The sequence below is a fragment of the Ambystoma mexicanum genome, chromosome 4p (genome assembly GCF_040938575.1).
Source record: "Ambystoma mexicanum isolate Mex_15411 chromosome 4p, UKY_AmexF1_1, whole genome shotgun sequence".
NCBI classification, from domain to species: domain Eukaryota; kingdom Metazoa; phylum Chordata; class Amphibia; order Caudata; family Ambystomatidae; genus Ambystoma; species Ambystoma mexicanum.
Window position 1 is genome coordinate 1,197,957,637 of NC_090927.1, and position 26,261 is coordinate 1,197,983,897.

At 45.2% G+C, this 26,261-nt stretch overlaps 1 protein-coding gene across 4 annotated transcripts in view; it reads left to right on the forward strand.

Moving 5' to 3' along the window:
* BUB1 (BUB1 mitotic checkpoint serine/threonine kinase) overlaps positions 1-26,261 on the forward strand; it is a 1,594,853-nt gene that overhangs the window by 54,492 nt on the left and 1,514,100 nt on the right. For all 4 annotated transcript variants that reach the window (XM_069606846.1, XM_069606848.1, XM_069606845.1 and 1 more), the window contains exons 2-3: positions 9,568-9,627; positions 9,709-9,847. In XM_069606846.1, the coding sequence (XP_069462947.1) occupies positions 9,568-9,627; positions 9,709-9,847 (199 nt within the window). The remainder of the gene's footprint in view (positions 1-9,567; positions 9,628-9,708; positions 9,848-26,261) is intronic.

Genomic DNA, 26,261 nt, shown 5'->3' on the forward strand with positions numbered 1-26,261 from the left:
AGTATTTCCAAAAATTCATTCTTTTAAGTGGGGTTGTATGGGAGGAGCTTTGGTACACTAGGTGCACAAAAGTCTGCATCTTAAGAGTTATTGATATTTTCCATCCCGACTAGACAGAAATCACTTGTGTGAAAAGCTGCTCCTTGAGGGGGCCACATGCGTTATCTGACGCTCTGCAGGTGGTTAACATCTGTATCTGTGAGGGTGCTCTCTCCCCCAAATAACCCAGAATTTAAAAAAGAAAGAAATTAAGATAAAGCTGCCCGATTAAATAAAAAGCATTTTAAAAAGACTCCTTGACTATTGACCAAAACCCACCCAAAAGTCAAAGCAAAGGGAATACATTTTAAAAAATGGTACAAAAACCTTTTAAAAATATTCTGTATTAATTAAAAACTGCAACCATTTGTGGTGAAGGAAGTCACTTTTCAGGTCAAGAAGTTCTTAACCTGTGCACTTTGATCCATGAAGGTATTATGTACAACTAACATGTCTTGTTGCAAAGGCTGTGGCTTCTCACTTGGCCACCAATTAGTGCAGCAAATCCCTGCCGAAGCTTTGACCCTACGTTGTCTATTTTAAGTATGTTCTGATGAGCAAGAGGTCATTGTTCTAGCAACTTCACAGCAGCTCCTTCTCCAGGCAGTCCGGAAACGCATTGATGAGCGTCAACACATTCTCCTATGTCACCATTCAATGTGCTTCCTTCTGCACTAGCATGTTCTGAATGCTTACAAGGCATAGTAGGTTCGTCCCTCCCCTTTTCCCCCTCTGCTCTTAATATTCTGTTACTGTATTTCCCTCCATCCCTGCCCTGTGGGTGCTTTGAAACGTATATTCTTATTGTAGAAGTGCCTAACAAGCAAACAATAAATGGAGAAATTGAAAAGGAAGCCAATTATACAATCCATTTTCCTCAGCCAATGGGACTACAGTGCGGGATTTTTAATTGCGGCTAAGATCCAGACAGTCTCTCTGAGCTGAGGAGATGAGTTTCTTGAGCAAGCTGAAGAGCATCAGAGAAGGGGAACTTGATCACCAGAAGATGAATGCTGCAGTCAGGGACACAAGCCTATCGAACCCCAGAAAAGGGAAATGCTCCAGTGAGGGGGAGAAGTGCCCCCCTGATCTGCGAAGAGGGGTATTCTACTGTGAGGAAGGGCTAAGCTCCATGGACCCCAGAAGAAGGGGATGCTTCACTGAGGGGGAAGGAGAGTGCCGTGAGCCCAAAAAGGCGATCTGCTCCAGTGAGGTAGAGGAGATCCAACCCCCCCCCCTTGAGATGAGAACAGACTCTGACCACAAGCTGAGAGAAGGGTGTGGGGTGAAAAGTAGTAAGGGAGAGGGACTTTGATCCCTAGGAGAAGGGATGTGTGATGGAGGGGGGGGAGAAGAGGTCCGTGAACCAAAAGGGAGTAAGTAGCAGAGATGAAGAACCCCAAGAAGAGAAGGACTTATGTGGCACTTAGCAAAGAGAGAAACTCCGCAAATACAGAGGGAGGCGGAGAGGCCTTGTGTCTCCATAAAGGATAGAATTGTGCTCTAGAAATAACTAAGCAGGCGATGGTTCTTTATAGAACTTTTTCTGTCCTTCATAGATAATGCTGCTTTTTTAATTTATATTTCCCAAGAAACTTCATGTTGCAGCGTTCTGAAACAATTGTCATGCCGAAGTCTTGTTTTACTTTTGCTTAATAAAACCTTAACTTTATTCTTTTATCAGTAGTTGTGTTTCATATGCCATGTGACGATGTACAATGTCCAATGCAGGGACTTTTGATTTGCATACTGTATATTGGTTTATTTACATGGCACTCCTGGTTGAGGGTTTTGATTTTATACAACCCAGGTGATTGGGTTTTGGACAGCCTTGGTGGTGGAGGTGAACATGCAGGATCCCCCTCCTACCACTCGGAGAGGGGCCCATTGGGTGTAGGCCCGACCAATCCAGAGAAGAACACTTTTTAAAAATCGGGTTTTTTTCCCCCCAAGTGGGCTTTTGTGTTCAGTCTCCCAGTATAGATACTTGTTGCTTAAGTGGTGGTAGCACGTCTGCCAGATGGGAAATGCCCGATTGATGGTCTATGAAATATTTCACTACCAGACATTTTGCTTCTTTGTTACATATTGATCGCAAATGTTATAAAATGCTGAGCTCCAACACACCAACTGTGGATTTACTGTAGATAAGCCTTTGAGTTAATGTCAATGCCCAAGTTATACGACCAGGGTGCTTTCAGTCTACATTCCATTTTGGGCAGTTGTAACAATATATTGTTTTCCTGATCTATCTAGCATGGTGTTGTATGGCGTACTGCTTGAGCCAGAAAATGGTGTCAGCCGTTGTCTGAACACTAACATCAAATTCTCCTTCTCCGTGTCATGTTCATGAACGGGCCTAATTTCTGAACCTCCTAATGTTTTAGGCAGTCAACTGTACTTGTTGGCACATAGCTGCTGGATCACACACCTCTACCAATTAGGCTTCGAAAGACGCTTTACCCACTTTTTAAATGTCTGATCCGTTAAGTGCAATGGCTGGCTCATACCTCTTCCTCCTTTCTTCAGTTCGTCCCCCTGCTGCCTTCCCAGGAGACTGCAACACATACCCCTCCCCCCCCCCCCCCAAACCACCCCAATATTCCAACTTTTCCCTACCCAGTTTTCCGCGATCAGCGGCAGTTGTCCCTCACACCATTCACTAGTGGAAATGGGGACGGGAAACATGGGATTAAGCCACAATTTCCATGGTGGATGTCTTTGGGTCTAATTCTGCGTGTACAGTTCTAATTTAGTAATAAACTAAAGTCGAAGCACTCTTAATGTTAAATCCCCACAGGAGGCAGCGCTTTAGACATTGAACGGCCCGGTGATGACCGGTCCAATTTAAGCAACACAGTTAATGTTAATGTCGTTGAAGAATTAAATTGGGTATTTCTTTTATCCTCTATAAAAGTTATTCAGCACCCGCTTCCTATACTTAAGCCTATTATAAGGGAGTCAAACGATGTTGATGTCCTTCAGTTGGAGGAAGGTAACATTCACTCGGACGTCCATTTGGGCACTCATAATGCAGAAAGCTTGGTGCCTGACGTCCATCAAGATGGGCAACAAAGCATTATATCTGCGATTTTGTCTATGGACGGCAGAGAATTGGGGTTTCCGAGATGGAGGCAGTATGATCTGTCCCAGTGGAGAATGTTGCGGGAGATGTTCAGATTTTCTCACAGGCACCATCTAAGGCGGTGGAGTTGGAGAGATTATATCAGGAGGTGGTTGCAGCTAAGCCCAGTATGAATGCTATGGACCTTATTAAATCACAGCAAAGGAGGGAAGGTCTCCGAGCGAAGTGGATAGATGTCCCTCAGAAAATATAAAAAGCTAATTAATATACATAGAAAGATGGAATGCATTTTGCGTCTGCTGGTCCAAGCACTGTTCTGATGCAGGCCACTACTAGGCTACTACTAGGCCACTAGGCGGGGCAATGTGGAGGGTCTGATCTTTGAGTGGTCATAGTTTATTAGCCATGGAGTTGCTGGGAGGGGTGGTGACTGAAAGTAATGCAGCAAGACAAGGATATCATTGGAAAAGGTGTGGATTTAAAATTGAAGTGGACACCTTGTCATCCTTTTTAACCGAACACCTGTCCAGCATTAATATCTCTGCCTCAGGCTTGAATGCTTCCGTATCAGTGTCACCACAGCAAGGTCTACACCGTACCCTGAGAGAGCTTGATAATCAAGTTAGGTTAACGGCTCCGGAAATGTTGGCGCTGAACATAGTCTTGAGCTCTTTCGCGACTTTATATGATAACATCAAATTAGAGCTGGCTGGCCACTCGCACCCTCCAACTGAGATATAAAAATGTATAGGACATACAGGCAGCCACAAACAATCTAATTGCAGCTTTCCCTGCCCCAAAGAACTCTGAAGAAGGTCATACCCATTCCTGATAGTATGCTCCCTGCTCCTATATCTAGTGGAGGCAGGGTTATAAAATCTAAAAGTGGGGGGGGGGGGGGGCGGCGGCAAAGGAACGGAATGCCAGCTCAAGGAAATTCCTTAACTTTCACCTTGTGGGAAATCCATTTGTAATGCCCGCTCGTGGACACACATCTAGAATGAGCTACCAGCACTGTGCTATTTTGGCAGTTTAAAGTTAATTCATTCATATGTGTTGAAAACATGGAGCAAAACGACAGCCAAGGCTTCGTCTTTACCTCAGTCGTCTTGTCACAAAGTGCTAATATTTATACATATTGACCAGCAGGATTACATGACACATGGTTACCATAAAAAGGAGCACAGTGCACTTAATACGCGCAAGACACGTTCTTAGCACATGGTTGTCCGTCAGCCACCTGATTTGTTGCTTCACAGTTTGGAATGTGCATCAGCAAGGTAGGCCAACAGAATTAGCCTACAAAGTGCATTCCTGTTTTCCTCGGAGCACACACAAATTACTGCTTCATTTTATTGCACATAATGCTCGAGCTAGATTCACAACCTCCTGGAAGAAGATGCCTCTTTAGCGTGTGCCAAGGAAAGCACAATGGAAGGGGCACGAGTGCTGTATGCTGTTGGTAAAGTTATTCACAGCGCGCAGGAAAACGGGAGCTCTCGTGAAATTGCCACACAAACTGAGGTGGTGAAATTAGATCTGACGGAAGTGGATGTAAAGGCAACACTTTGGGCCCACTCTTTACTTTTGTACAGAATAGGGAAGGCAGTCTTGCCCTGTAATTTGGTTGTGGGCCCCTTCTACTAAATTGGGGGCCCCTGCTGCAATCCTTAACCTGAAAGTGGATATTGTGTTTGAGTGACTGTTATAATTATTCCTAGTAGTGCAACATCTGCAATGCCTATTCCAAAGTAAAAATATCCTGCTAAGGAACCTACAGTGAGGCCCAGTCTAGCTGCGAGGACTGGGTGACCACAAGTAGACTAACTATGGAATGTGATCAGTAGGGGGCCACTGTAATGTCAACAAACTCAAACGTGGTTCAATAGCTCCGCTTTCCCGGCTGTTGTCACCCGTCTTAATGAACTTTACGTATTATAATAAATGAGTACACTAAAAGATTCTTCTTGCCGTGAATTATCCAATCTGATAGAGAAATGTTGTTGAATCGATCTAACCTGCTCAGACTATTCCATGAAATTCCTCAATTGCGTTTGCTCACCCCGAAGCACATCGAGCGGGTGACTTTTATTGATGTCTAGAGATCAGACGTCCAGTGGGACTTTGTATAGAAGGTGATAATTAACATGGTGATGGCAGAAATACTGATTGCGTCTAATGGGATATGATTTAAGGCCAAGATCCAATGGCCGCTACAGAAGAAGTGCTGATTCCTTGTCTTCATTCAGTGGGGACCGGCTGATAGGCGTTAGGCAATCCATGATGATTACGATTTGTGTGCAATACTTTTCATAATACCTGCCTGTGTCCATAATCTTAAATGAGGCAGCAGCATAGAAGAGTTAAAAAATGTCTAACACGTTTCAGGAGGGGCCGGGATGACCAGCAACTGCTTCATCCATGCCTCTTCTGAAGTTATTCGGAGAACAAACCGCTTTTATGTATTTGATACATATTGCTTCATGACAGGTCATTAAATCACTTAGGCTAAATGTGCACACAAGCCAGGGCCTCAACTTACTACATGCAGCTGTTACTCCTGGAGCCTGCTCCAAGAATAAATGCAAATGTGCCAACCAAAAAGGGCTTTTTTTCCTGCAAGGAAAGCACTCTAGAAACGTGTGCAGACTGCTGATTTAGAGAACCTATGTTCATTCATTTTTACAAATTGCCTACAATTATACTGAATTTTCCACAAGAGACCATATTGCTTTTGGGGAAATGGGTGCATATGGCTTTTAGCTCCATACAATACAATTTGTAGCAGGCTTTGTGGTTAAGAGACTTTCTTAAACATTGCCACCGTGAAACCTCTGTCATGCAGGCTTGCTGAAAATTACCTCGTAAAGTCGAATGTAAACATGGGGATGGTATAAATTTCATAGTTTTATGATCTACTTAAAGTAAAGTAGAATGTTTTATTAACATGGTGTCTGTTTTTCTTCCTTTTTTCATGATAAAATGCTATTTTATATTGGATTGGATAATGTTATATATAGGATGACTTGTCTTTATATTGTAATTAATGTTTGTGCATATTGTAAACTGCCATTTTCTTCTGATTTTGTGTAAGGTTGCCTTAGTGCAGCCAGTATCACAATAAATGAATAAAAGAAAATAGAACATCTACAAAGGAGGGGGTAGAAATCTGATGTCCAAAGGCATGTGTGAATGATGGTAGTAGCATTGTGATAGGTATGTTCCTATTCTGCCCTTTTTTCCTGAAAGTAAAATGTGATGAATCATGTAAGCCGTGGGAGGAGTCTGCAATTTTACCATACTTTGCGAATGACCCAGACTAGCTGTTTGTTCATTGTGATGGGGTGTGAAATACTTCACTTGCCTGGGTAATAATTCACCATCCGTTGGCTAGCAGAATATTTGCACACAGATGAACATGCTGGTAGTGTATGGTACAAGACAAGATTTGTAGTGTGCAACTTTTGCCTCAAGGCAACTTGGAGCTGCTAGCCTCCTGCTGAGTAAAGGGCAAGTTATGAACTAGCTTGGGAAGAGGTTTTGATATGTTTGAGAAATAGTTATTTTTTCTCATTGTGCGATCTACTGATGGGACATTCCAGACTCCTGCTGCTTGTAACTAATAGGATTGGCCGTTTTAACTGGCTAATTGCAATTTAGGGACTTAACTGGGACATCCGGACCAGATCTAAGATCTATTTGGGGTTCAGGACCTCGGTCTTCGATTGTTGAACTTGAGGTGGATGTTCATTCACTGTCCGATCTCCTCTATGCAGTCTCTAAAACAATCTATGGTGGCTCCGGTGTTCTCTCCCAGAATGGGGATGAGCAGAGTGTCATTGGCATGATTTACATCGGAACATGGGATCAAATAATTTTGGCCATCGGGTTCTTTAAGTAGAATGGCACCCTCCAGATAAGCAGCCTGTGCAGGCTTTAGTGGGGGAAGGGATCACATTTTTGCATGCTAGCTGTCAATGCCAGGGTGTTAAGGTTGACCCAGCAGAGCGAGCAGGTGGTTGACACCGTCGAACGTCGCTGAAAGATCGAAGAGAATCTGGACCCAGATAACACCTCATCCCCCACTTCTCTTAGGCTGTTCACTGCAATCGCAACTCGCTCAATACTGTACCTGGGTCTAAATCCTACATGAGAATTGTAGAGGAGAAAAAGATCCCTCATATAAATAAGCCTGTAAACGGACTTTAATGATGGCCTCTGGTTAGTTTCCCTGTATACTGACGTAGGGAAATGGTGCAAAAGTCTTAGATCCCTAGGATCTAAGGGAGTCTTTCAGCAGTGGGATCGCCACTGTATATTTGAGTCGGTCCCGAGCGACCCTGCAAAGATCTAATACCACCACGACAAGTCTCGTTTGACTGTTCCTGTGGAGAGTTTGTGAAAACTAACAAGGGGGAGAGGGGTCCTGGGAGTCTCTCTGCCAGACATTAGTCCTGGTTGCGAGAGCCAGATTATTTAGCTCACTATCTTTCAGAGGAGAAATATCCCAAACATATCAGTCTTTGTCCTGCCCAGGGGCAGTCCAGCACTGAAATGCTAAGCAATTCTCTGAGCAAGAGTACCAACAGCAACCCCAGACAACGCGTTTGTCTGGTTCAACCTCATCCAGTAGGGTGGAGCTGTGCCTCTCTAAGAATAGTGAGCAAGGGGTCCACGTCTGGATTCCCCCAGTAACCAGGTCTCTAGTTACTGGGGGAATCCAGATGTGGACTAGGGGTCTCTAGTTACTAGACTCCCAGGACCCCCTTGTTTTTGAGGAGCGCTAATTTGTAAAAGCTGTGTTTAGTGAGTCCAGTAGATCCTCACTTGGACTGTCCAAAGGCAAGGACATATTCGCCTAAGGATCACCCAGAGGGGGTGCGAGTACCAATTCTCGCAGACCTTTTCCTGTGGAGAACTTGTGCTCCACTAAATCCCCAAACCCCATGAAGATTTCTGATGCTTCCCAGATAGGTTTGCGTTTTAGGAATTCCATACAATTGAGCCACAGGAGCTCCCTTTACTTTGGTGTGAGAGGACAAAGCCAAATGAGACTGGAATGGTCTGTGCTCTTCACCTCTTCTGGGATGCTATCTATAATCATTCCTCTTGGCGGACACTGGCGCCACGGCCATTGTGAGAGAACTACACGTTCTAGCAGTGCTTTGTTTTGCCGCAGACACAATGAAAACTCAACTTTCCCCCAAACGTGAACATTAGTTGTAACAAACATACCAGCGTATTTAGATGAAAGGAAGAATCCTGACTGCATCGTGAAGTAATGTGAAAACTCCACACTAGCGCTCCCCGTATAAGCTGACAATCGCGTTGCACCACACCACTGTGAACAAGTACGCCAGTGATTCCTCCTTGAAGCCGCGGTCCTGGCGCATATTTAAAGCCCTAGAACAAGTACTTCAGAATAATAGAGGCCAGTTATCATACTTCCAATGTTAAGGGGTAAACAATAATGGAATTAAAACCAGTTATTGGCTCTGCAGAGAGCCAATCCAAAAACCCGAAACTTTTCACTCTCGGGAAAGACCAATCCTTGGCTGGTTTACACAGACTTCTAAGATTGGGATGTGAGACTTTCTGTTGAAGACATTCACATCTAGAGGAGCACCTGAGAAACCCCTACCTCGTGTCGTTCCGATTTTTGGCACTGTTCTTTAGATCTGCCCTTTATTTGTTTGCATTCTTCTGTTATTTCCGGATTGAGAAAACGCCTATAGGAACTATGAATGCTGAATAAAAGGTATGTTAAATTAAAATGGCCTTTGTATCATTGATCTTCCTATCTGATACATACGTTTGGTGTGATCATTAGAGTGACTGGTGAGTTTACAGGACAAGAGAAGCCCAATATGGAGTTACTTGCACACTTTGTGCAACTCATAAGGCATGTTGGGGCAGGAAAAGTGTGGGCTGAATAATATTTTTTAAAGTACTCTACGCCTGTATGTAAAACATACTTTCATGATTCTATCGACTGATTGTGCTTGAACTCGCTCCTATAGGCTAACGCTGCGTCCGAAAATCTGGAGCTCATCGCTCTCTTCAGTCACCCACCCCTCCAGCCATTTTAAAGACATTGTTTATTATTGCTGCCTGCTAACCTTTGTTCCGTGCTAATGTATTTGTACCTGCAGCATTTGATTTATACTACATTTGTCTGAGCAGTTATGATCTACCTTAGAAAGTACATTGTGGCGATTTTCTTTTGTTACATTCCAGCACTCCCCAGTGCATACAATGTAGTCCTTCCATAAATGAGCACCTAAATTGTTTAACCTTTTGGGCTGGATAACTTTACCCAGGACCAGATGAATAATGGGTAACTCTGACAACACTACGTTTGTACTCGCTTTACTGCCTGGTGTCTTTTTATTGGTTGTTTTTTTGTGCATTTTATTTTTTCAACCGATTCTTATTTCTTTTAGGATGTTTGAAAGTCACATTGAAAATTACTGTGGAAATGACCCTCTTGAAGGCTGGGAAAGGTGAGATGCGTTATATTCATTGTTGATGGCTTGCTTGACAATTGCTTCTGGTTTAAAAACAAGTGCTTCTTGTACATTCAGGTATGTTCTCTGGGCAGAGCAATCCCTCCCCCTTGAAAAGCGGAATCTGTTCCAATTGCTTGAACGTTTGTTAAGCCATTTTCTAGGCGAGAAAAGGTACCACAACGATGAGCGATTTATCAAGTGCTGCATCAAGTTTGTAAGTATTTGATTTTCTTATCTAAATGTAATGGCATAAAGTGAAATAATGGGCTCTTGAGGCCGTTTGCACAACATATTGACTTAAGTTTTGAAACATTGGATTTCGGGAAATCGGCATAATGTTTGAAAGATCCATCGGTGCTCCCGAGGCACATTTTCAGTGTAGTTTCGACTCGTAGAGGAATCGTCCACGTGACATTGGAGAGATTATAAAAATAACTGCAGGCGCCATCTTGGTTTACTAGTCATTGAAAGTTGTGAGGAATTTTTCGAAGGGCAAAGTTTCCAAACATGTTTTGTCTTATAGATTTTCTTTTTTTTTTTAAATCTCGATTTCAATTTTTTGAACCAAGTCTGTGTGTCAGTGTGTCTCTTGAAGGTTAATCAGATGCCGATGTTTTGCTTTTATTTTTTTTTTCGTACATGCCTTTACTGGTAAATCGGACATCCCATTTGCATTGAAAGTAAAGACACATGCAGTTAACATCGCCGTTTTAAGATTCGAAATAGCGCGTCAAACCTTTAGTTCATTAGTAAAACGCCTGTTTGACAGTATAGTGAGCTGCTTTGGGGAAAAGCAAGGCCAAGCTGATTATCCAGAACCTCCAATTTAGCATCTAGACAATGATTTCTCTTCATGCCACGTTTTATGAAGTGGTTCACTTCCAGAGACCAGTGGTCTTCTATCTCTGTCACATTTACTCCAATGTTAAATCTTGGCCACCACCTTTTTATTATCTTGCTGGTGATCTCCTACTCCACTAGGCAAATCCCTCAAGTGAAGCCTCTACCAATTTACAGTTGCTCCAGTCTGTCTAGTTTTTGTATCCATGTCTGAGTGGAGGACGTTTGCACCCCTCCCCATAAAAATAAAAATAAATCTGTGAAGAGGTCCGTAGTTGGTCCTTCAGCTAGATTGAGGTTTGAAGCACTTCTCCACAGTGTCTTGCCTCCTGCGTTCAGCCATTCTGACAGGGTTGGGCACGCTGTCAAAATGACCTAAGAAAACCATACAACTACTGGTTTAAAAAGAGAAGCAAAACATGGCATGGGTGTGTTGAGTGCTGGACAGTAACCTTTTTATCATATTAATCTTTGAATTACATGGACATAATGACATTACAAAAGGCAAAATTGAATCACTTGTTGATCAATAAAAAGCCACTGCCATGCATAGAAAAATGTTGTTTTCGTTAGCTTAATTACTTTATTAAAATCAGATTCGCGTGGATAGTGGTGTAAATGTATTTTATATAAGTTTGGCTACGTTCATATAAATGTGACACGACAATTGAATGCCTCCCCTGTTAATACAATCCCACTGCACAATTCAGGGCAACGAACAGACTGTAAGGTATGTGATATCTCTTTGAAGCAAGGCTTGGTGCCATTTGTGCATGCCTGGAGACCATTTACAGTGTTTTCGTGCTTTGACCATTCTGTTTTGATTGCATTTCGGGGTGGTCTTAAGCAATCTGGTCTAACTAGAACCTGTCATTTTCTATCCTTTTTCCACTGGCTTGGGGCCCTGAATTCTCCAGTATGCCTACAAGTGGTAACCGAGCTTAAACTGAAATTTGATTTTGTTCAATTCCTTTCAGCTCTTGTGTGTCAAACAGTATATTTTGAATACATTTCTAACATGGTAGAATGAAGTACACATGTATTCTCACATTACCTGGAATACAGCTTTTGCTGTAATGACATCTTTACAAATGCTATTCACATTGGAAAAGCACATGAAGTCGGAGCTTAACTTTTGATTAAATTACTTGTGGTATTTGCTGCAAAATAACTACTTTAATTTTAGGCTTGCCTTTCACGTGTACCTTGGTTCATTCTTGGAACATTTTAAACCTTCTGCCCAAAGCTGCATTTAAAATGCACACATCAGCTTAATGTTTTGGGCTGAGGACTTCACACACAACACAGTTGTATGTTTTGCCAAGATGGCTTGTGTACTCTACAACACGTGGTCAAGCTGGGCATTTATGGTATTACATGTCTGTGGGTTGCACAATGACTGCAAGAAAATGTCTCTGTACTTTGTTATTTGGAAGTCGGGCTTTGAAAATAAGTTATTCCGGATTACCCTTCACCCAAATGTTTTGTACCTGTACCAAATGTTGCCTATAGCACTACCAGGGGAAAACCTTTGCGAGCTGAAGTGCAGGATTAACAGGTTCCTGTGGGAGGGACGGAAACAATGAGTAATGTACAATATTCTGATACAGCCCAAAGACAAAGGCGGCCTGGGGGCTACCAGATATGTTTACGTACTACACAGCAGCAGAGCTCAGGAAATCATGCTACTTCTGCAGGGTGACTAAGACAAACCTTGGGTCACCATAGAGAACTACCTGCTACTCCCAGTTACAGTGGGTGAATGGCTATGGGCCCCACTGACTGCAGTCCTGCGCAATGTATGGAGCCATGCGATACTCTGTCAACTGTGGATGTTATGGAGGGTCAAAAAAGAGATGGCAGGGTTCACGACAGGACCCTCTGAGGCACATATGGGTACCCCCTATCAGAGATGATGTACAGGACCCACCCCAGTTCCAAGATTGGTACCAGTCGGGACTGGAAAGGGTAGGGCAAGTGATGATGGGAACGGAATTCACAGAACTCTGGGTCATGGAAGAACATTTGCATATAGGGGCACTTCGGTATTGAAGTACCTGCAGCTGAGAGGGGTGTTGCTGTCCTCTAAATGGAAGGAAGTGCTCAAAAGAGATCGAATGACAACCTAAGTCGTGTTCAGCACCAAGTGCTCTCTACAGAAGGGCGATTGGCTCAGTGTGGTGGACCTTCAGGATGCTTATATGCATATCCTCATTTGGAGTCCGCATCGGAAATACCTGTGGTTTTCCATGGGGAAGGAGCATTTCCAGTTTTGTGTGCTCCCGTTTGGTCTCAGCTCGGCGTTGTGCGTCTTTTTACGAAGATGTTGCAGCTTTTCTTTGGCTACAGGGTATCCATGTGTATCTGTATTTGGACGACTTGCTGCTGCGCACTCCTTGTCCACTGAAAGGCTCAAGCAACCTTCAGTCTCTCCTCCAGCTCCTGTTCCACCTTGGGCTGTCGGTGAACTGACGGAAATCCTCCATGACTGTCTCTCAGAACTTGCTTTTCCTGAGTTTTTTTTGGAACACGATCTATTGCAGAGTGTACCTGACTGGAGACAGAATGGTGGATCTGTTGGCCACGTGTCGGGTGTTGATGCAGTCGGAGAGCATGTCGGCCTGGTGGTTCCAGAGGCTTCTCGGCCTCATGGCTTTGTGCGTGCTGGCTCTTCCTCTTGCTCGTCTCAAGCGGAGGCGGACACAGATGGCTCTTCGGAGCTCCTGGCTTCAAGCAGTGGATCCAGATTCCAAAATATTGGTTCTACCGTTCAAGAGGATGAGAGGATGGACCTACTGTGGTGGTCTTCTCTCAGCATTCTGTCGGTGGGTGCTCCTTTTCAGGACCCTTGCCCACTATTGACTCACAATGGATTCCTCCCTTCTGGGTTGGGGTGCAACGTTGGATCATCTTCAGGTTTTGGATCTTTGGTCGCCACAGGACAGACAGCTTCATATAAATTATCTGGAGCTCCTGGCGCTGAAAGCGTTCAAACCAGGCATTGTCAACAAGATGGTCCGTGTCCGCACGAACAATGCAGTGTCCTTGTTCTATAGCAACAAAAAGTGGGGGTCACCAGATCCCCTCCTCTTCTGGATCTTGCCGTTCAGGTTTGGGAATGGGCCAATCAGCATGGTATCTGGCTGGTACCAGTACACATCCCAGGCCAGCTGAATGTCACAGCAGATGCCCTCAGCCGACGAGCAGTGATCAGCTACGAGTGGGAACTGAACACAGATATCCTCTTGGATATTTTTCGCTGTTGGGGCACTCCAGAAGTGGACCTCTTTGCAACATCGACAAACAAGAAGCTTCCCATTTATGCCTCCAGGAACGGGATCAGAGCCTCCTCTCTGGGGGATGCTCTCGAAATTCCATGACGCAACATGAGGGCCTATGCTTTTCTGCCCCTTCCTTTGATTCATCGGGCGCTTTACAAGCTAAGGAACACAGCAAATTGCTCTCTCCTGTTCATAGCTCCTTGGTGGCCGGCCAGGTTTTGGTTTTCAGAGCTTCAGCATCTATCAGTGTGTCTGCCGCTCAAGCTCTCGATGGTTCCAGATCTGCTTGACCAGAGCGATCAACAGTTGTGGCACCCCTCCCCTCAATCGTTCAGCTTGGCGGCTTGGTGCCTGAGTTCAGATCTCTAGAGCGTTTCAATTTGTCTGCTGATAACATGCACATTATCCAGGCGGCCAGGAAACCTTCGACAAGGTCTCAGTATAAGAGTAAATGGCTATGGTTCTGCCACTGGTGTTTAGCTAGGCAGCTGGAACCCAGGGAGGCTGGTATCGACATTGTCCAATTCTGCCAGATGTGAGACGAAAGACAGGACTTTCATGTCTTGTACTGCAGTACTGATCGGCTGTTGCTGCTTACCTGTCCACTGACCAGTGCTCTCTTTTTCACTGACGAATCCGGTCATTAAAAGGCACTTTGCGGGCCTATTACAGCTTTACCCTCCTGTTTGCAGCCTGCATCCAAGGTGGGATCTGAATGTGGTGCTTACGGCCTTGTATCATAATCCTTTTGAGCCCATAGCTACTGTCAATTTTCTTGGAAACTGTCTTTTTTGATTGCTGTGACTTCGGTAAGGCATGTAAGTGAGCTTCAGGCCTCGTCGGTTGAGCATCCATTTCTTACCTTTCATAAGGGTATGGTTGTCCTGCGGACCAATCTCTCCTTTATTCCAAAGGTGGTCTCTGATTTCCATTAGAATCATTAGATTTCATGGCCTGTCTTCTTTTCAGACCCGGCCTCAGAGACCGATAGGGTTCTGCACTGCTTGGATGTTAGAAGAGCCCTTAAGTTCTATCTGGACAGAACATCTGAGCTTAGGAACTCTTTGCAGCTTTTTGTGACCTTCGGAAATCCGCAAGGAAAGCTGGCCTCGAAAGCAACCATCTCCCGATGGATTGCTGCCTGTATTTCTGAGGCATATACCATTCAGGGTCTTCGGGCCCCAAAGGGAATTCATGCTCCTCTTGTGCGGCGCAAGGTGACTGCCACTGCCTTCCAAGAATATGTTCCCTGGGAGACCATCGCGAAAGTCGCTACGTGGGCCTCCCAATCGCCTTTTTTGTAAGCATTACTGTCTGGACCTGAGCTCCAGGGCTGATGTTCAGTTCGGTTAAGCTGTGCTTAGGAACCTGTTTCAATAAGGAGTTTCCATCCACATGTATTTTATGTGAGGAAATGCTTGTGAATCTCTCAAAAGTATGGAGGAAAGGGGATGGGACGTAGGAGTATAATAAAGTTACTCACCGTAGTGACTACCTTGCTCCTAGTCCATAGTCCCCTTTCCTCCATACGGCCGCCCGCTGTCCCCTCTAAGTTTCCTCTATTGCTTAAAGGTCTCAGACCTGGCGATAGAAAAGAACTGATGTGCGATGCGCTGGGCGGATCTAAGGAGGGCGAGGTTACGGCCACGTACGGTACCCCGTGTAAAAAGGATACATTTTTGAAAAATGTGATGCTTTATACAAAAGTGCTCTGGTCCTGTCCCGCAGGACGGAATGTCCCATAAGTATGGAGGAAAGGGGACTATGGACTAGGAGTAAGGTAGTCAACTACAGTGAGTAACTATTAATAGGTGGCAGCTGGACCCTGTCTGCCTCTCCAAGATGTTCTCAGGGGTTGATCCGCGATGCTGACTGGAACGTGGGCAAAGCGCAGACTACTGGCAAATGTGGTGGTCTTGCCCAAAGATGCAGATCTTTTGGAGAGAGGTCCTAGGCTCGATTAAATGCTTGGATGGGATAGAGAGGAGACTTGATCCACTTTTAGTGCTCATTGGGGTGGAAGTACGAGGGGATGAATGGAGGCGGCTACCACACATGGTGAGCTTCCTTTTGCTGGCAGCACGTGTTTGTGTGTTGTAAGAAGGTGGAAGCAGTCGACATTGCCAACAGAACAATGGGCCATAAAAGCAGAGGACATTTATGAAATGGAAAACTTGTCCGGCTTGCTGCATGACCGTAAACCATCCAGAGAGATGGAATGCTATGCCTTTCTGGGTAAATGCATGCATGCATGCATGCATGCAGGCAGGCAGGCAGGCACAAACTACTGAAAGATCAGGCCACAGTCGAACAGGAATAGGGTGCCTAACACATCGAGGTATACTTTGAGATAATACCCTGAAGAGATAAGGTATGGGTATGTAACTGAAGATATCCCTCGCCAAATGTCGACACAGCCTACACTTGTGCACTGGACTATTGCTGTGATATACAGTTCTGGCAGTTACCCCTAAGGAGGGGTAGGAGTAGGGATGGAAAGGGACAGGGGAGGGTTAAACCTGGCTCTGCATTGGTGTGCAAGAGATGTAAAGTACGAACCTAGGAAAAAAGGGCAAACTGAGAACTGAACTGAATTGTTTTGTTACTGTTAAGTAAAGTTGGTGTAAACAAGTAATACAAAAATAGAAAGTATTTTTCAACATTAATTTTCAAACTTTTGGGCATGCTGTGCAATTTGACATGTGCCTCTTTTTAACGTGATAACAGGCAAGAGACAGAAATCCCTAATACGTGCCGAAGTTAATTTATTTCTCTCACGCTCCTGCCAGGAAGGCCTTTCTCATTTTATTCAGTTTAGACATCCTCTCTATTATCTGAAACTTGAGGAGAACCATCTGTGGTTTTGGAAGCACCTCAATACCTTCCTCTTTGCTTCTGCTCTTCCTCTCCCTTGCTGAACTCCTGGCTGAAACTGAATCTGCACTGGTGACCTGGGTACGCTCTGATCTCAGGCCCTGGTCCCTTCTCCGCCAGTTGCACACCTGCTCTGCCCCCTCACAACCCTTGCACTTGGGGTCTTTTATGTATCCCTACAGTCCCCCTACCATCATTTGGACACTTCATGTCTGCACTTACCCGTTGCACTTGCCACAAGTTCGCTGCACTTTTTAAAATTGTTTTACTATTTGATCCCATGTACTGCACTGCTCGTTCCCCTCACATGTTTCATCTCCCCCGTCGCTGCACTGGAGCGATCTCAATGTCACCTGGCCTAGTAAGGTCATTGTCTGTCTTCTTGTTGTCCCCCTCACTTGCCTCATCCTGCCTTGAAACACTTGTGTAAAGCGAGTTATAAATGCCATATGAGATCTATAAAATATTGTACAGACCAGCATAAAAGGTTTTACATTTGGGCAGTTGTGAGCATTACAATCAAATGAAGGCACTGATAAATATTTAATAGGTAAGTGTAAAGAAATTGCATGGGACGTATCGCAATGCTATTTCTTGCAGCGTGTAATTAAACAACCAAAGAATGCAGGAAAATATTGACATCATATTAAAGATAATGGCAGGTCACAAGAGTTTCTAACTCCACTAAAAGGAAGGGAACTCTAATTTGGCCCCTCTATTTTTACTTCCTTGAAGTGTTATTCCAAATTACATTTCATTCATTTGGTCCCTCCCTGAACTGGATTGTTTTTTATCCCTCCCTTAACTGGATTATGGCTAAGGTGGATGAAACTGTATTGAAAAAAATATGTGCTCGTTTTGTGTTAAACACAAAGAAAGAATAAACACAGAATAATGCATTTTTTTTGTTTTTTGTTGCCCCAGTTATGATGTGATGTGATAGTTTATTCATATAGCGCCTATACACAATGTGTTTCAAAGCGCTTCAAGGCAAGGAAGGGTACCAGGGAAAATACAATTACATTCTTACAGGCCATGAACAACACAAATGTCAAATTAACTATCGTACTCGGCCTGGCTACATTTCAGATAATGCAAGAGCGAAGACAAAGATGAGAAGGAAATGGGGAAACAGACAGGCGACTACCGTACTAGGCCTGACATTTCATTTAGTGCTGGATGGGGGGGAGAACAAGTATGGGAGGTGAGAGGAGACCAACAATTGTTGCTATCGTACGAGGTCCAAGGCCAATTCTGATACTTAAGTGCAAAGATAAATTAAGGGAGGGAGAAGCAAGAGGAGGAGAGAACAGAAAATAAAACGGCAAAAAAAGAGCAGAGAAGCGGGAGGGGAGAGCGAAATACAGTTGCAGAGGTCCATAAAACACATAATGTTGCAGGGAACAAATGTAGGCAAGGATTCAAGAAGACGATGGGCAGAGCATGATTCAGGGCCAACCAGAGTACGAGATGCAGTGAGGTGCAGCATGAGAGTTGAGAAGGTGAAGCACCAAGTGTCCCTAAGGTCCAATCCAGCGTTGGCAACAGGTCGGAGATGGTGAAACCATAGTGAGTCAAGACAACTCCTGCAGTGAATAGGTGAAGGGGGTGGGGTGGAAGGAGGGTGTGGGGGGAAAAGGGAAGCAGGGAAAGAAGGGAGCTGGAAAGCATGGGGGGAGGGGTTGGTGGGGGACAAAGGACAAATGAGGGGGTGAGTGGGAGGGGGGGTACAACGAAATCACTGGGGACCAGGGAGGAGGGTGTGGGGAGCACAACATCACAGGGGACCAGGGAGGGGGGTGGGGAGGTGCCACAACGGAATGGGGGAGTGTTTGGCGTCTGTTTGGCCATATGGGGGGAAGCACTAACACTTGCATCTCCCCGGCCCGCTTAGCAAAAACAAGTGATTGGACTCGGACGAGCAAAAGAAAACGCACATAAACTATATAGTATCATAAAACAAATGGCTCGTTATAGGCCCTTTATTCACACAATATAGCTATATAGATGCAAATAAACCTACAAAGAACATCACCGTTAAGTATGAGGCAGAAGAAAACTTCATCTTGGCCACCACAACACTGCTTAGTCGCTCAGCAGGTAGGCAAAGAGATCACTGCGTCTGACAGGGTCTGAAGCGGAGCGTCCTCCCTTTCAGCTAGACTGCATCATCCAGGGGTCCAGATTCTAACTAGCTTTTGCCATACAATGCACTCTCCTTTATGGGGACATTTTCCTGCCCTTTTCAGTTGAGTTTTGCCCTCGGCCGAAGAGCAGATTGCAGGGACAGAGGATGGCAAATCCAGTTAGAAGTGGAAACACCAAGCACCCCTTTCTCTCGCATTAATTTCCAGACCCCTTATGCACCTGCAGTGTGCTCCGATTACCTTTCTGTATTTGTCCTTCAGTAGCCAATACAATAACTATTCTCCGCAGAAAGTCCACTTGGATAATATTTGACCTTGTTCTATTTCCGCTGCTACTCGCTTATTCTGTGAGGCCCGCGGAAACGCTGGTTTTATTACTGTGATGTGGGATGGGTGTTGTAAAATGGCTTCGCATCGGCACCATTCTCGGCAAGCATTACAGGGAGGCGTTCCGGTGGCAGACAGGGGCTTTCGTTGTGGGCCTTAAGTGGTAGTTGGCTGGCTCCCACCTCCTGGTTAGCAATTGACTTAAGGGGCCAAGGCAACCAATGGAAGAGGGGGCAGGAGCTGGCCAAGCCAAAGAAAAACCATTTCATTCAGCAGCGAGGTGTGGCCATCTACGAAGGCTTGAAAGCACAGGAGGCACCAGGTATGACAAAAGCAACTGATGGGACAACCCAAGAGGGAAGTGTGCAAAGTGCACGCCATGCTGGCCTCGAAAGTCGATGCACGGCATAATAAACACAATGAAGTATGTACGATCCAAAACTAACGTTGCACGCCATTTAAAAAAAAGTCCCATAAATCTGCTTTACCCCCAGCAATGTGCAGCATCAGATAGTAGTCCGGCGCGATGGAGGGTGCTGGGGCGCAAGGGGAAAGGGCTCCGCCCACAACAGGCAAGGGTGAAGAAGAAAAGCAAAATGGCTGATTTGGCTGATTTCACGTCCTTCAAGATGAATGCACTGAGTGCAAGAGGAAGGGACTCAAATGGTCAACTAATTTTGGTCGTACATTAGCAGGGCATTGCATGGGTACACTACTAGTTGTCGCACAGCTATACATGGGTGTGCTATAAGAAAACACAAACCGCACAGGTAGAAATATATAGCATTGAAAAATGCAATCACTTTGCCTGGATTAAGGGGGGGGTCGAACGGGTAGCCCGAGATAGAAGTAAGTGGTGGGAGGACACAACAGTAAGGGGAGGGGGCATTGGAAAATAGGACAATGAAGTTGTGCCCGATGAGCAGAGGGATGGGGAATTAAGGGTTTGCTCCTTCCATTCCAGGAGCAAAATGGTGACAACAGGAGCAGCATGGCAGCCACAATATCTCTGCCAGCCTGGGTGCATGGACAGGGTGTGAATACTGTCTTACTAGCATGCTTGTAAGCAATAATAGCTTTTGTAGAATGTAGTCAAAAGGCTAGTAAAAGAAATTAAATAGATCCCGATTTCAGATCAAACCAGGTAACGCTGAAACTGCTTTTAAAAATGTTACATTTTAGGCAATAGCATCTGGCCTTACTGTTTTTTACTTTGTCCAACTTCTCCCATTAGCACCTGGGCATTTAGGCACTTTTCCAAGCAAGCTTTTAGCTTAAACTACAGTTTACTGTAAGTTGTATCATTGGCTTCTACCGAGTTAGAATTTATTATGGTCTGTAAAATTCTTTGTTTCTTATATTAAAGGATAGATTATGAGAATTGTATTTGTTCATTTTCATGTTAATGAGCTGCTGAATATTTTAAGGTTTGTAAGAAGTGATTCATTGGTATTGTATTGATTTTTATGTAAAATGTATTGGTGATAAAAGTATGTGTAAACTTTTATGTATGACTTGTTTTTACCGAAGTGCTGACAGAGTATTAGAGAACTAACATGTTTTCTCTGTGAAGAGCTACTGACTCATTTGATTGTTGGCAAATTTGATTTAATTTAGCCAGGTAGGTGTAGATGTTATATCGCCCTTAATTGGGCTGTCCGTTTCTCCACAGCTCGGACATTCCATAGCTTGGCTCACCAGACTTGGATCGGAGGAGATTTAAGGGATTGCCTATGTTGAGCTACTGTCAATCCAGTGGCTAGAAACGGGTGCAACTAGCCTGGCTTTTTAAAAAAAAAAACTTTTTTTTTTTTTTTAATTACTCTAAGATCGAGGACAAAATAAAAAAAATACTGTGGTGAATACGGATGTATTTTAATATTTAAAAAGTTTGCACAAAAAAGTATACAGCACAACGAGCAGCAACATAAACACAGACAGAGGCAGGACGCCGTGGTGCACGACCTGCAACACAAAGCGTTTTGCGCTACACTGAGCGCTTGATCACGTGGGGGGAGAAAGGGTTAGCTGGTATGAATATAAACAAAACAGTCCTACAACTCTGTCAATCAACCCTAGAAGTGCCTTGGCAGTAGGTGGAAACAGTGGCAGCCATGATGGAATGAAGTCTGGAGCATGGATATACATAGGCGGCTGAAATCAAAACCTACGCAGAAATGGATCAAGGGGCAAAGCCACACACTAGGCGCATAGTGCTCAATACTGCTAAATATGTATAAAAACACGGCATCAAAGAAATCCGTACAGCGTTGAAGTCAACATGCATATCAAAATACCATATATGCACAGTAGTCCATAAAGGCAAGTATAAAAAAAAGATGTGGCAAGATATCCCAGAATTTCAAATAGACATGCACACAGTAAAACAGGAGATTTTGTTGTACATATTAGAAATGGGTGTATGGAAGAATCGCAGATATTGAGTATTAAAAAAAGCAGGGCTGTATGCAACAATAAAAAAGCATATTAGGTGCACTAAAGAAAAAGGGCAGGCAATGACAACTGAATGCAGACAGGGCTACAGATCAATATAGTAGTAGCAAAAATTATAAAAATATGCAGCGGACTAAAGTGCTAGTGCAGGAATGGAGGTGGATTCACCGCCATTGGGGGCAACACAATAATGACCCAAAGTACGGAGTCACAGTAAAAAACAGCCATACCTGAGCATAGGACATGCTGAGTGTAATGAGTCCTATATATACTATTACTCAAATCTACACACTTAATTGCAAACAAGGTTGTAAGGAAAATGGAAAAAACCACAAAAGTAATGGTAAAACTAATGCAAACCTCATAATATATAAAATAATGCAAAGATTCATTCCACTGTTAAAAACCAGCCAAGGCTACTAGTATGGGGGTTGTCACTGCTCTAAAAAGGAATCGGGGCAAATAGTATGATACATGATACAGGTACAGGTAATGTTCCACAAATAAAGTGCATAAAAGAAACAGAACAATATGTCGTCAAGGCCTCAGATTATCAAGGCCAGAATAAAGTGCAAGTGCAAAGCAGCTAGAACAGTCCTGAAGATAAAATGCCCCAATGGCAATTATCATGACCCTGTAGTTATGTAAACACATAGCAATATAAATACCAAGGTAAAGTTACGTTGAAAAGATATAAAATCCATTGGATGAAGCAGGCAGAGCAGTCCTCCGAGAGACAGAAAGAGAAAAACAGCAGGCCAAGGCCACAAAGGTAAGAAAGCCAGAAATAAACTCCTACATGGGGAAAAAGATAAATGCCACTCCCCCACAGATTGCGAAAGTAAACAGCGAAATTATGAGTGAAAAATTAATGTAAAAAGGGTGAGAAATAAAACAATCATACCCAAGACTAAAGAAACCCATTAATGAACAAAAATGAGTCATAAATAGACATATTCATGCAGGAACAAGATAAAAGGAAGAGGAAGAATCAAAACCAGATTTGGAGAGGATACACAAAGTGCTCAAAAATGTATACAATTGCTCATCCACATTGTGACCCTTTGGATACTTGGTATCAAAGTCCAAAATAAATCCTATATATCTGAGGCTTGTGGAATCTGCTTAGATCACATACTGTGCATAGGCCGAGATCTAATGGAAGCTGCGGAATATTAGTTTAGTTTTCGAAATTTATGGGCGTCGACACAGGGTGTGCCAGTAATTCTATCCCTAGTGTGACGTCCACTGTACCCATGATCCCTCATGCGTCTAGGACCCTCAGATTGTTTTTTTCCGCCATACTTGTTGGAAGCATTCCACTGAGTTCCCTGGCTTTTAGCCATAATTTTGCAAATAGTATAATCTTTCCCTGTTTCTTCCATTCCCACGTCGAGTCACCGAATTTCGAAGCTCGATGCCGGCAACCGTCGAGAGCTGCACGTCCGAGTTTGGGCCTCGGAAGGCCTCTGGCCTCGGCCCGGGCCTCGGAAGGCCTCTGGCCTCAGCCCTTCAAGTAGGGAGAGTGGGGGGTGGTACATACTCTACACTCACATATATTTATATATATTCCTACACACACTAGCCCGCTGCCACAGGGTGCGTATGGAGGGTACCCCTTTTCAATTTTGCCCCAAGTGCAACCGCAAGTACCCTTGGGTTGACAGACACGCCACCTATAACCTCTGCTTGCCGAGGGACCACCCTGAGGCGAACTACAGAGCGTGTAGCCGGTTCAAGGCTAAGACTCTAAAGGACCGTTCGACCAAACGTTGGGCCCACCACGCCAGGCAACGAGACGCCATGGAAGCGGAGGGCACCTTCAGTGATGGCAGCGAGGCCGTACTATTGGACGGCGAGGGCAATGTCGCGTTGAAAGACGGCCAAGTGCAAGTCCCCGACCTTGGAAGGTTGTCCGGCAGGGCAGCTATGGGGAGCACACCCGGCGACACGAGCACTACCCACAGCACTTCCACTAAACACTCGAAGTCCTACCGAGACTCGACGCGCGTGTCGAGTTCTCGGAAAGAGGCACACAAAGAACGGTCCACCGAATCGGTGTCCTCCGGGCGTTCTGGGTCAAGATCGCCGCATGACACCAGGCAACCATCCACTGTTGCCAAGAGTGCCTCACTCACCCAAGTTCTGGAGGTACGATCGTCGGAAGACGAAGCCGACCTCCATCCCCAGGCCGCGCTCCATGCGTCGTCGTCAGCAGACCGCTTGACGCCTGCTCCCAGATCCCAACGTCTTCACTCTAAGGAAAGGGACTTAATCTCGGCGCCAGACGTCGAAAAGCCCCGAGAAGATGAAAACGCCTGGGGGAAGCGCTCTTCCACTCGTGAGGAGGGGGAAAACAGAAGAAAAGATCTCAGCCTTCTTCTGCACCTCTGCTTCATAAAGACCGTGCTAAGTCTTCTGATAAACAGCTAACAAAGACCCCTACACAAACCCATAAGTCCAGTCAGGTCATAGCAGGGAAACACTCCCAGGAAAGGGTTATCCCCAGCTCCAAAGACTGGTCCAGTGAGGATATAGACAGTTATGTCTAGAATGTCAGTGAGGATATAGACAGTTATGTCTAGAATGTCATCACTAGCAGACTTCTATGCCAAGAACCCAGAGCACTTCCTCTCCTATACTCCTGACAGGGCTACTCCCTCAGGGCCTAGGGACCAGCAGCAACCCCCTGGTAAGAAACCTCGAGTTGTGACACCAACACAAAGTCGGTCTTTTGACCCTTTCTATGTACAGCCATACTCTCATTATAGTGAGGATCCACTACAAGGTGAGGATCCAGAATTGGTAACGTTGGACGACCAAACTGGGGTGGACTACTATGGGGAAGACGAGGACCAAGAGGAGGAGGAAGATGACCCAGAAGTCTACAGAGTAGACTCCTCGGTAGGCAAAGAACCTCAGGTTGCCGACTCTCCAATCGACAACCAACCTCTCCTAAATGAGGTTTTGTCTAGAGCGGCAGAACACTTCCGCATTGACACTCGGGGAGCACAGGAGGAGAGGGACTTTGCCGAAGAACTAGTAGGAGAAAAGAAACCTATTGCCAAGACATCCCTATTCTCAAGTCTATACAAAGGAGAATTGATCCTTCCCTTCTCAATCCTAACCTCACCAGGTCAGTAAACCCCAGAATCGAAAAATTGTTCAGGGCAGCCCTATCGGACCCCCTTTACATTAGGGGGCAACTGAAACCGGACTCCCTGGTAGTGACTAATACCCGGAAGAGGGCGGGAACGCCCCCATCTTCGTCTGAGGCTCCCCCCGACAAGGAGAGCAAGAAGATCTACGGGTTGGGAAGGAAGGTAGCCTTCACTTTGCCTACCAGGCTAGGATTGCCAACTCCACCACTCCGCTGGCTAGTTAAAACTGCCACCAGTGGGAGCAAGTTGCTGCACGCAGTCATGATCCACAGAACGCGCCCCTTTTGGACTTGCCGTCTAACGTGGTACGCCTTGCACCAGCTTCCATGTCGGACGTATCACATTCTACAAATAGACCACGCCCCAGCGCGTCTCAATGCTATTGCTGGTAGTGACTAGACGTGTGCTCCGTAGTTCGCTCAACTATTCTCTTGTCCTTGGTTCCCGGACCCTCTAATTTCCCAATTCATTCCTCCCTCATCTCTTACCTTGTTTCCTGGATTTCGTGTACCTCCTTCGTGTACACTTCCTCGCTTCCTGGACGTCCTGAGCATCCGAGTATCCTGGAATGCTGAACGCACGCTGGAGTCAGAGGAGACTCGTGCGGGCTTGTACAAAACCCAATCCGTGCGCAAGAAGACTTCCTCCGAGAAATCCTGCAAAGAGCGATCTCGGGTGAGAAGTGGGGAATTCCGTGACACCCTCATCGACTCCGCACCAGAACCTTTAAAGGGCCAGTTGGCACAGGTTGCGTCGGAGGGGAGAGCCGTGTCCGGTTGCATCCTTAAGGCAACCTTTGATGCTGCGGATAACGCAGGCAGACTAATAGCAGAGAGCACTGTCATTAAGAGGCATGCTTGGTTAAGACAGTCGGGGTTTAAACCCGAGACACAAGCATCCTTACTCGACATGCCGGTGGAGCCTAATTTACTGTTTGGCAAGGCGGTAGAGGGCGCATTAAAAAAATGCCAAGGATGAGTATGAGACTCTGAAATCCCTGGGACAGTTGACCAACAAACCCCTTAATCAAAGAGGGAATGGTAATTTTCGTCGCCCACACGGGTAAAAAATTCACAAAGAGGCTTCAACTATTCTCAGGGGCAGGGTACATCATGGGATAACAACCAACAGTCTACCCAGAGTTATAACAGGGGAAACGAGGGGCCGTGGTAAGGGTAGAGGCAGCCCCAGCAGAGGTGGCACGCCTCCCGCAAAACAGTGATGACGCGATCAGGGTCCCGTCCCACGCATCTCCAGTAGGGGGACGCATTACCAACTTCACCCAAGCTTGGGAAGGGATACTGCATAGAACGGCTTGAGCGTCCCCAAACCCCCCCAACAAAGTACATTTCTTGGACCACCAGAAGATCCTCCTCGAGGAGATCGTCAATCTTCTAGAAAAGGACGCGATCGAACTAGTCCCAGGCAAACAGGTAAACAAGGGTATTTATTCAACTCACTTCCTTGTGCCAAAAAAAAAAATCTTGCATTGCCCCCAGTTTTAGACTTGCAAACAAGTATGTCCAGCCCCAAAAGTTTTGCAG